At 41.7% G+C, this 10,682-nt stretch overlaps 1 protein-coding gene across 3 annotated transcripts in view; it reads left to right on the plus strand.

Annotated features, from left to right (window-relative positions):
- The window catches only part of ZFYVE1 (zinc finger FYVE-type containing 1), a 30,816-nt gene extending 21,410 nt beyond the window's left edge, over window positions 1–9,406 (plus strand). For 2 of the 3 annotated variants that reach the window (XM_051621041.1, XM_051621042.1), the window contains 8 exons: window positions 176–282; window positions 1,210–1,318; window positions 1,905–2,002; window positions 2,094–2,211; window positions 2,589–2,759; window positions 3,563–3,743; window positions 4,237–4,350; window positions 5,399–9,406. In XM_051621041.1, coding sequence (XP_051477001.1) covers window positions 176–282; window positions 1,210–1,318; window positions 1,905–2,002; window positions 2,094–2,211; window positions 2,589–2,759; window positions 3,563–3,743; window positions 4,237–4,350; window positions 5,399–5,631 — 1,131 coding nt within the window. In that variant the 3' untranslated portion in view covers window positions 5,632–9,406. Of the gene's footprint in view, window positions 1–175; window positions 283–1,209; window positions 1,319–1,904; window positions 2,003–2,093; window positions 2,212–2,588; window positions 2,760–3,562; window positions 3,744–4,236; window positions 4,351–5,398 lie in introns of those variants that run through there. The other variant, XM_051621043.1, reaches the window with a different exon arrangement.
- The last annotated feature ends 1,276 nt before the right edge of the window (window positions 9,407–10,682 follow it).

Below are 10,682 nucleotides of genomic sequence, written 5' to 3' on the forward strand. Positions count from 1 at the left end.
TGGCTTGGTTTCTACTCCTTGCCATGGTTTTCACATTAGTAAGATATTATTCCTTAGCTGTGTACTCTCTCTGCCTTCTCCAGTAGAGGAACTATTGCTTTTGCTTGCAAAAGCTTTCATAAAATGTCTGCATTGTTCTCAGTCCGTTATCAATTCCCTCTTTTTTGTTTGTCAGGCTCTAAGTGACAGGTTCAGTGGGGAAATCCCCGATGACCAGATGGCTCACAGCTCTTTCTTTCCAGATGAATACTTCACATGCTCTTCTGTGTGCCTCAGCTGTGGGTAAGTAGATGAGAAATCACCTTCATCCTTCTAGACGAAAGCATTGCCCAGGTCTGCAGCCATAGAACATAAAGTTTCTGTGACATCTTGACACCTGACGTCACCTGTCGTTAGCTATTACTTCCAGGCAGGATTTGCTTGAAATTCAACTCTTATGTGAATTGGACGGTGTTATTTCTGTGTCCCAGCTGGATGTGTGGTTTTTGACTACTCTGGTTTTGTTTATGGCTACAAACATGTTCTGCTCCTATCTTTTCCCCAGGACACACAGGGCAGGGAGAAAGGAGTGTTCAAAGAAATCCCCTAAATGAATGAATGTGAATATTTTTCATGCCATTTTTATTACCTAAACAGTATAAACAATCTTAAAGCACGCATCATCATGGGCCTAAGCTGTGTTTAGTGACTAGATCTAAGTGGAGCCCCCAGTTTGATCAGAGTTTAGATTGTAGTTCTTTGAGAGGAGCCCAGAGACTGAGCCTGAAATGGCAGTAGATGGCATTCAGTGTTGAGTCTGTGAGGTACTATAGCAGTGTGATGTTATGGCTGATTATGCTTCTGGAAACATTTTATCTCAAATGTGATATAGTGCTACATTCCTGCTTTTATGCTTATTAGAGAATTTCTAGCAGCTCTTTGCAAAGGCTGCAGTGTTAATTTCCAAACTTGTTAAGTCTTTCCTAAATTCTTTGTGAAAGTCAAATTGGCTACAGTGATCATTTCCTGCATTTAACTGCAGTGTGGTGCTGCTTCGTACTGTGGCACAGTTGCTACACCTCCTTCCAAAGAGCCTGCCTTATAATGGTAAATTATGTCATTGCTGTATGTACAGTTGTGAAGATGGTTTGGGGTAACATAAATGAAGTCTTGATGACATCTGCCCTGTATGTAACACCATCAGCTCATGGTTTCCTTCTTCATACTCAGGTGTGGCTGTAAAAAGAGCATGAACCATGCAAAGGAAGGAGTCCCTCATGAATCCAAGAGTCGATGCAGATATTCTCACCAATATGATAACAGAGTCTACACTTGCAAGGTGAGTAGCAACACAATGACAAGATCTGAAGAATGGAGAAGGAAAGGATGGCTCAGTAAATAAGAAATATCACAGGCATGTGCCTGTTTTCTTCTATTTTTTCGAATGTGGGAGGTGCTTGTGGCCTTGACAAGAAAAAATTAACCCTATTGAACTTGTATTTTTACTTGGAGAGGTCATCAGTTCTGCTTGCTATGTTTCGCTTGCTATATTTCACTTGCTATCTAAATTCTGAACCTAGCTGCTCTCAACCTGGGTGGTATTTGGCTTCTGCACACTTGATATGGTTACTCTTCTGCTTATTCCCATTGCTTGGTATTAGCCAATTTTTCTGAAGGATGTGTGCAAGAGACAGGAAATTTTTCAGCTACCATCTTGGTTTTTTCTGCTGTAGAAATATTTCCCTGATGTCACTATTGATAGTGGGATTTGTTTAGTTAATTTTTAAAATCAGTTCTGATGAGCACTCTCCTTTGCTGTGGAGACCACTGTATGCCAATTATATGCTCTGTGTGCCCAAACAGCTGCAAGATCCGAAGTCTGGGATTCCCAATACAGCAGTTTTAATTGAGCCTTTGTGTTACAGGCCTGTTACGAGCGAGGGATGGAGGTCAGTGTGGTGCCAAAAACCTCTGCTTCCACAGACTCCCCTTGGCTGGGCCTTGCCAAGTATGCCTGGTCAGGGTGAGTACTGCAGCCAAGATCTCTGTTATTTCTGCCTGGTGCACTGGACTTGCAGTGTCTCACTGAGGTAACCTGTCTCCCTCTTCTGCAGGTACGTGATTGAGTGTCCCAACTGCGGGGTGGTGTACCGCAGCCGGCAGTACTGGTTTGGCAACCAAGATCCTGTGAACACTGTGGTGAGGACAGAAATTGAACATGTCTGGCCAGGGGTAAGTGCGGTTGCTGGATAGTCTTTGTGTATGTGTGCAGCCACACACATATTTATTTTGGTTCTTCTGGACATTGATGGAGAAAATTGATGGGCTGTCATTAGAACCTGTCCCTCTCTCTGCTGTTTAAAAGAACCTTTGCAGGAGCTTTCAGTCATCTTTTGGCTATCTTGAAATGGCTAAGTTGCCAGTTTATGAATGCTTTGTGTGAGTGATACACTGCTAAAACCTACCTGTGTTTCAAAGCAGAGCTGGTGAATTTTTTTCTCATACTTGCCCTCCAGTTCGACAGGAGCAGTGGGTCACAGAGCCATCTGCTTCTAAAAAAGCGAGATGTCCTTGTTTTTATTCTCAAATGAATATCCATTTCATTCCAGACTGATGGATTTCTAAAAGACAACAACAATGCAGCCCAGCGTTTGTTGGATGGAATGAATTTCATGGCACAATCAGTATCTGAGCTTAGCCTGGGACCTACAAAAGCTGTGACGTCCTGGTTGACAGACCAGATTGCCCCAGCTTACTGGAGACCCAACTCTCAGATTCTGGTAAATAGTAGTTGCTGTAGAGAAAAACTTTGCATAGCTAAAAACCCTTTTCCTCACCCTTTACTATACTTTGAAGTACTTTTATATTACTTTAAGGAAAATAGTGTTTTACAGATTCCAAGTACTTCTTGTTTTGTTGCAGCAAGCCCTTCTATAATTTTGAGAGAACTGAAATGCTTTCAGCTCTTCCCATTCTTGACTCAGCCAGAGAAAGTATGAAGAGTCTTTGCCCAGCCTTGCTAAAGAGAGTTTGCTCCCTGCTTTTTGTGACCTCCTCTCCCAGCAGTATCACACAAAATCCTGGCTTGCATGAACTTGTTTTTCAAAGCTAAGTATCAACATCTTAAATCTAGCTACCGCAGTTGATACTACTCTTCTTGTAGGTGCAGAAATGAAACTATGGTTTCATACCAGATGTGAAAATCTGGTCCCAACAATTCAAATAAAAAAGGATATACTGTATTTTGCAGGAAACAAATACTTCTTCAATGGAAACAGCTTTCTGAATTCTTACCCTCCACAAAGATCAAATACCCACCATTCAGCCTTGCGTGATGTGGCTGTAATTAATTGCGATTGAGAATGAAGGGATCATACCAATCTGTTGGTTTAACCACTGTACATCTACCTCTCTGAATCACTTCCCTAGGGTAAAGTTATGGGACTGGTAGTGCCCAAGTCTTGCATGCAACTGTGCTTTTCACAATTTCAGTCTAAGTTTTGTCATGCTGGGATTCTGCTCTCTGTTTTTCTAGTCAGGAAGATCAGACTAACAGTTCTTCTCTCTATGTTGTTCTGAGTAGAGTTGTAATAAGTGCAACACACCTTTTAAAGATAACGACACTAAACATCACTGCCGGGCCTGTGGAGAGGGCTTCTGTGATGGCTGTTCTTCCAAGACCCGTCCAGTGCCTGAGCGAGGCTGGGGACCAGCACCAGTGCGTGTGTGTGACAACTGCTATGAAAACAGGGGCATCCAGTTAGGTAATTTTGAGTTGATTGTGACAGAATTATCCCTGGGCAGTAGTTAGTCTGAAGTCTTTGTCCCTGGCTTCTGGATAACAACCATTCCCATTGGGTGTAGACAAACTGGGCTTTGGCACAGACATTTTAGTAGGGAAGATCAAGAGCTCAGTGTCTCTTGGCAGGAAGATGACCCTTGCAAGGAGCTACCAGGTATCTGACCCCCTGACAAAATTGTTTTCTGATTGGATTACTGGCACCTGTTGATGGGGTGGAGCTAGCATCAGAGCAGGAATGTTGCAGTTTCAGCAGACTCTGTATTTTGTCAATTAGAGCTAAAATGAAAGTGAAAACTTTGCAATCCAGGACTGGGGATGTGGAAGATAAAGCCTGAGCAGAGGCTTCAAGCTGCCTGTTGGATTTGCCGCGGGTTTTTGCTAGCATAAATGAACTGAAAGTTGGCAGAAATTGCGCTGGACTTTGGTGTTGAGCCCTTTGTCCTTGTGTCATGCAGATGTGGCTGAGCTGCCCTCAGATGAGGAAGGGGGGACACTTATTGCAAGGAAGGTGGGGGAAGCTGTGCAGAACACCCTTGGAGCAGTGGTGACAGCCATGGATATTCCCTTAGGTGAGCTCTGTTCTTTTCTGATTGATTTTTTTGTCTAGAGGCATTTTTGTTTTCAAAGAATAAACCTTCTGATTTAACTTCTAGTTTATGTGACAGGCTGGCACCTTCACTATGACAACAGCTATTGGTTCAGAGTTCTAGTCTTTTGCATCTCTCTTCCTTGATGTTTCCTCTTGGTTTTCAGCACATTGTTTCTGCAGTTTATACATTCTCTTTTCTCCCTGTCGTGCAAATCTGTGTGTACAAGCTATAAGTAATTCATACTCCCCTGATGCTTCATTGCCGTGACCTGCCAGCTGGCATTCCCTAAAGACTGGCCAATTAGGAAGCATTTTATCAGGTTTTGTTTTCTTCCAGAGATACTGAGTGCCTTTTGAGTGTTTTCATGGATACTGTTGGCACTTGGTACTTCTGCAAGGCAGGGCTGAGAATCTGAAGCTTTCCAGGTTGGTGATGATAGGAAAGTAACAGTAATGTGATCTTTAATAGTGAGCTTAGTACAGTGAAAGTTTGCTGCTCTTTCAAGTGCTGGGTAGCAGTTCAGGTATGCTAGCAAACATTTTGTATTTGAACCCTTCTGTTGTTGGACCTGACTTCCTGCTCATTGTGCAGATCATCATTCCATGGCTTTGACTACAGCATGTCCTGCCATCACCCTTGTGGGTGTTTGCTGCCCAACTCAATGAAAGGAAGGACACATCCCTTTCTCAGTTCAGACACTACACGCCTCTCTGAATGTTTGGTTTGGTGATTGTGGGTTTTTTAGCCAAACTGAAGGTAGGGAAAAGCAAGTGTTTCATCCTCTGGAAGAGGGTAAGGGAAGATGCCAGCATTTAAGGGGAAACAATCTGTCCCTTTGAAAAGAGGCAGAATGTGGGAGAATGGCCCAAATGGCTTCCGACTGTACTGAAGTATTCTGTCAGTAGGTCTTCTCGATAGGACTTGCAGTGTGTGTGTACTTCCACTGGAGTACGTTCTTGACATGCTTATGTTTACAGATTATTTTCTTCTCCCTCTTTCTCCTCCTCCCACCTCACTTCCTCCATAGGGCTGGTAAAAGATGCTGCCCGACCTGCATACTGGGTACCAGACCATGAAATCCTGCACTGCCACAACTGCCGGAAGGAATTCAGTATCAAACTCTCCAAACACCACTGTCGGGCCTGTGGCCAGGGATTCTGTGATGAATGTTCACACGACCGCAGAGCGGTTCCCTCTCGTGGATGGGATCACCCAGTCCGAGTTTGCTTTAACTGCAATAAAAAGCCTGGAGACCTTTAACCCCAGGCTTTTCTCCAGATCTTTGCAATTCCTTATGTTCTCAGGGTTACAAATGAAAATATCTGGTCTTTCACCTCTTAACCTGTTGCAGCCAGAGTGCATGTTTCCAGTTTCTGGCCTCCTCTCATGTTATATCCATCTTGGAACGCTGGGAATGAGCTTATGTTCATCCTCTAGGTTTTAATTTCAAATTGACTGGGGAAGGGAGGGAGCTCCCTTGTAAATGAGCAAACCAAAATCCAGTGTATTTTATTCCAATTTTAAAAAATAAATATCTATCTATCTATCTATCTATGTATAATTTAGTATATTAAGGATGCGGTTGGCTAATGAAGCTTTAAGTATTCCTAGTCCAAATGATGGATGGTGTTGTTCCTTACTATATTGGATCAGACATATGGCCTTCTGATTTGTCTTTTGGAATGTCTTGCTGATCATGATGTCCTGTGAGGAAGGTTTGGACTCTGTGCTGCCAGGAAATCTCCAGTGTTGATGTATGAATTACACCTGGTAATTCAACCAACCCCACATCTGGAGGTGCCGTACTTCTGGCCGTGGAAGTGTTAACCCAGATTCATTAGCAAGTTTGTGTGAACTGTGATACGAGCAGTGGTCTTGCGGTGCAAGAGGTATCAAGTTGAAATAGACCTGCTGGTAGAGACCAGCAGAGCTCTGAAAGTAAAGCGAATCATGTGGCACAAGGCAAAGCGTTCTGATTTTGCCGTTTCAACTTCAATACCAGATCAAAAGGTAGCAGGGTTTTGCTCTCCCTGACAATGTTCTCATGTACTCAGGTTTTCTTCAAGTTTCTCTGCCAGGTTGTTGCAGTTAAATTTTTGTCCAGAGCAGAACAAGAGAACAAGTTATGTAGGCAATTCTGAAATAGGAAGTTTGAGTTGTTTGGGTTGTGATGACTTTTCTTTAGCCCCACTTTTTAAGTGATCCTGGAGTCTCTGGAGCCTCTGTGTTCTCAGATGTGGTTGCACAGATTTGACTTACTTTTTTTCTAATAATATGAATTTACAAATCCACCTGGAAAATGGGAACCTTTCTTCTTTGCTCCTAGCAACTGGCACTCACTGGACTTCATTATTTTATTAAAGGACTGCAACGAATTCACTGATTTTTGTTATCAAAAGCACCATTTAACCTAACTAATACTGTCTTGTACTGTGGATTTGTGGTTCCAGTGATAAGAAGTAAGAGCCCATTGTGGATTGAACTGTCTAAAATTCTCCCTTCTTGGCTTACATAGACAAGAACTCTCCTACCACATGAGAATTGTCTCCTCTTGGAGTGACTGAAGTTTGATGCCATGTCCTGGAACTGTGATATTTTTTTCCCCAGCTTATTAAATGTGCTCTTGTGTAGATGACTGCCCCACACCCTGTTTCTGGGCTGTATTATTAAATTATCTGCTATAAAAGACTATCTTCTGAACAAGTGTACTGACTTTTTCCTTGTAAGAAGCAGTTCTGTTCTCACTTTGTCTCTGAAAGAACATACTCACAAAGTGGTTGCCCCTTCACAGCTACATCCAGCCTACACATGGAACTAGACTTGCAAGATGTTCCAGGACACCTTCGGTACTGGCTGAGTTTACTGGGGACTGTCTAATGTTTTTGTAAGCAAAGTCTGCCATAAAGTGACAGTTGCCCAAGGGAGGGCACAAGTAGGTAGAAATCATCTCTTAAAAGACATTCTGCACATCCAGCATAATTCTGTGCTTCAAAGTACTTTTATTTTTTTAATGGGTGAGCAACGTGTTCTTGGTGTGTAGGCTGTGCCCTGTGTGCTATTTATGCATGTAGCTTTACTACCATGTTAATGCACAAAGAAAAAGCAGCCATGACATTCCTTGTATAAAATCTTTGGCATCTGTTTCAACAACTTGTGTGCTTTTTTTCTTTCTTTTTTTCCTTGTCACAGACAAAATTACTACTTGTTCAAAGAGAAAATATTGTATAAACATTTTTAGTATACATGCAATCTTAGTAACTTAGCATCCTGTCAATATGCAGAGTCCATTTTTGATTGATTATCCTGGAGCTGAGTCTTTTGTGCTGTTGCTCAACAAAGCAAAATCTCATGGGGTGCTTACACTGCATCAGGCTTGGTGTTACTCTTTCTGGACAATGTTGAGAGGATCATTTGGGTTCTGTGTTTTCCAAAATGAAAGAAAGATATGTAAGGTTTAAGTTCACTGTTGTTTTCTGTACAGAAGAGCTTTTTTTATTTTTTTCCCTGACTTTGGGTGCTGTGAGTATGCAGAGTATAGGTTATGGTAACTAACTGGATTAGCTATTTAAAGGGGGTAGATGCATATTTTAGCAGAGCCAAACACTATTTAGTATTAACACATTAGGATTCAATTAAAAAAGTTCTAAATGATGTCTGTGGATAGAAAGCTCTGCAGCAAACTTAAGTGAAGGAAATAGAAATCCTGAAAAAAATTAATAAAGCAAGTAACGTGGGAGCATCTTGTACCTAGAGTGGGACTGTCAACCTGAAGACAAGGGTTAATCCTAGCAGTAGAAACCTGTAAGAGTTTTATTTCTAAAATCTTAGGAGGGTGCAGAGGCATTAGTATCACCTAACCAGAGGGAGTCTTTGCAAAACCTGTATGCAGTGAACAGCAGCTTTGCTGGACCTCTGCAAAAGCCCAAAGTGTGAGCCTTTCATAAAGGCAGTATGAGACAGAGCTGGTGCTCTAATGCAACTCTTGTGTGAAAAAGTCTTGTTTCTTTACAAGGGCCAGGGATAGGAGGGGACTTTTTTCCAGGAAATTTCCAGAAGATAACTGTGTTTTACCAAAGACAAATTAATTACTTACCATGAGCTTACAGTCAGTCGTGATAATGTGTCCTTTGGATCAACAAGTTTCCCGTAATATTCATATTTCAGTAGTTAAAATCAGCACAGTATCTTGATAAGATAATGAATTAAATTGGTCTGAGACATGGCATGATAAAAGGATATTCTGACTTACAGAATTATGTTGACTGTTTGATGCAAATCTGCTAGAAAAGTGATGTCAGATTGCTTACTGGCAGATAAGCAGCTTCTGCACCTCTTCTGATCAGGAAATGCTATGGAAAACATGGAGTAAAATAAGAATCATGTGGATTAACTGATATGCAAACATGTGCCCCAGTGAAAAACTAATTCCTGACCCAGAACACCACAAAATGAGCCTAGATTTGTAGAGGAAAAAAACATCTGATGCTCTATTCTGATGGATTTATTTCTATTGTGGGTACCTATGCCAACTCAACATAAAAATTAATCTTCAGATAGTTTATGTGGGTTTTCCTCTCCTTCTGTGAAGGAGGTATGTGTAAGTTTCATATAGAGGTGCACACCTGCCTTACACAAAATCTTTAGGCCAAACTTGGCTTAAGTGTTTACCAGGTGCAAATTGCACCTGAGTCTTGCAGCAAGGGAAACAGATGGCAGAACAGCATGGCTGTAGCATGTAGCTATTGCCAGGGTAGCAGCAGGCTGGAATGTGTGGCTAATTCCTTATGAAAAAATACTTTGTCTTTCACTTCCCTGCCCCTCACCCCTTCATTGGTTTTCCTCCTCATTCATTCTCCTGCACAGTTCCTCACAGGGGAAGTTGCACCTGCTGAAGTTGGCCAAGGTATCCCACATATTCCTCTCTGTGTCACTTGTGAATTGTGCCTTTAGTTGTGTTCTGGAAGACATAACAATTCTTGTGAGCTTTTGATGTCAACAAGAGCTTATTGTTGAAATAAACTCCGTCATTACGTTAGATCTGCCTTGCATTTATGCTAGGTGTCTGTCTGTCTACTGTGGCTGTGCTGAGACATTCACAAATGCCTTGAGTAGCCCAGGCTTTAACATTGCAGGACTCTGGCTTCCCACCTGGTCATACAGACTTTGCTGCTTTTCATCTTTTTGCTTCCCAGCATAAGCAGCCCAAGGAGGTTTAAGTACTACTGTCTCGCTTTACTTTGCAGCCTCTCATTTTCATGTTTCATTGCCAATGGATGTTGTCAGTCCCTGTAGCTCCACGTATTATGGCATTGTCCTTGCATTTGATTTATTGCTGATGGCTCTAATATAATTTGGCACCAACAGATATGTCTTTGCCTGCCAGTAATTTGAGAACAGAGAGTGATTTGAACAAGTGGGAGAACTGTCTGTTTTTTGTTGTCGGTGTCCTGTCCCCCTGTTTTAGCTGAGCACTCTTTTGGTAAAGCATTGTTGACATGTATATTCTGTCGGTCACAGCACATAGTATATCATCTTTTGTAGTGCAGGCACATCAACAATGAAATCATGACAATGCCAAAATACGTAAAAACTTACTATGAGGGTTTTCAAAATCAACAGTATAATGTGACAAAGAGAAAGCTAAACTAGAGCGGCAGCTGGTCAGTTATCTTAGGCCAAAATTAAAGTGCATGCAGCTTTTTAACTTCATTTTTATTGGCTCCAACTCAAAAACAAGTCCTCAGGTAGGAAATGTCTCAATTGTGGCATTACAGAAATTCCGTCAAGACTACCTGGAGATTTTGAAACACTTTAATTTCTGACATTTTGAAAAGCTGACTAAATCTTTCTGTTTCCACTTAAAAGGCAGTTTTGCAGCAGTACTGGAGAGAAGAAGTAGTGTATCTATGATAATGTACAGATGAGGAAGGCATCAGAGTGCTTCACAGCTACCATGGTATTAATAGAATTGCAGATAGGAAACAAGTTGTTTCAACAAGAAAAGACAGGTGATCCTGATTATATTTTCAGTCATTACCTAAAATGTTTTATCAACTTTGTGCCTTGGCTTCCATTTTTGAAACATGAAATGTGTTTGTAAAGTGCTGTAAACACTCATGTTAAGCATCTTTCAACCCCCAGCCCCTCTCTCCAGAGTCCCTGTCTAGAAAGTACTTTGGGTTGGTGTTGACTGTTTGCTTCAGCTCACAGTGTATGTCGTATATACAGCATGTGCAAGCAGCTACCACCAACAGAAGGTTTGGGGACCAAAGCTGAATTGTCCACTGCCAGATTATAACTTCTGAAAGCAG

The sequence above is a fragment of the Apus apus genome, chromosome 5, assembly GCF_020740795.1.
Source record: "Apus apus isolate bApuApu2 chromosome 5, bApuApu2.pri.cur, whole genome shotgun sequence".
In the NCBI taxonomy this organism is placed as follows: Eukaryota; Metazoa; Chordata; class Aves; order Apodiformes; family Apodidae; genus Apus; species Apus apus.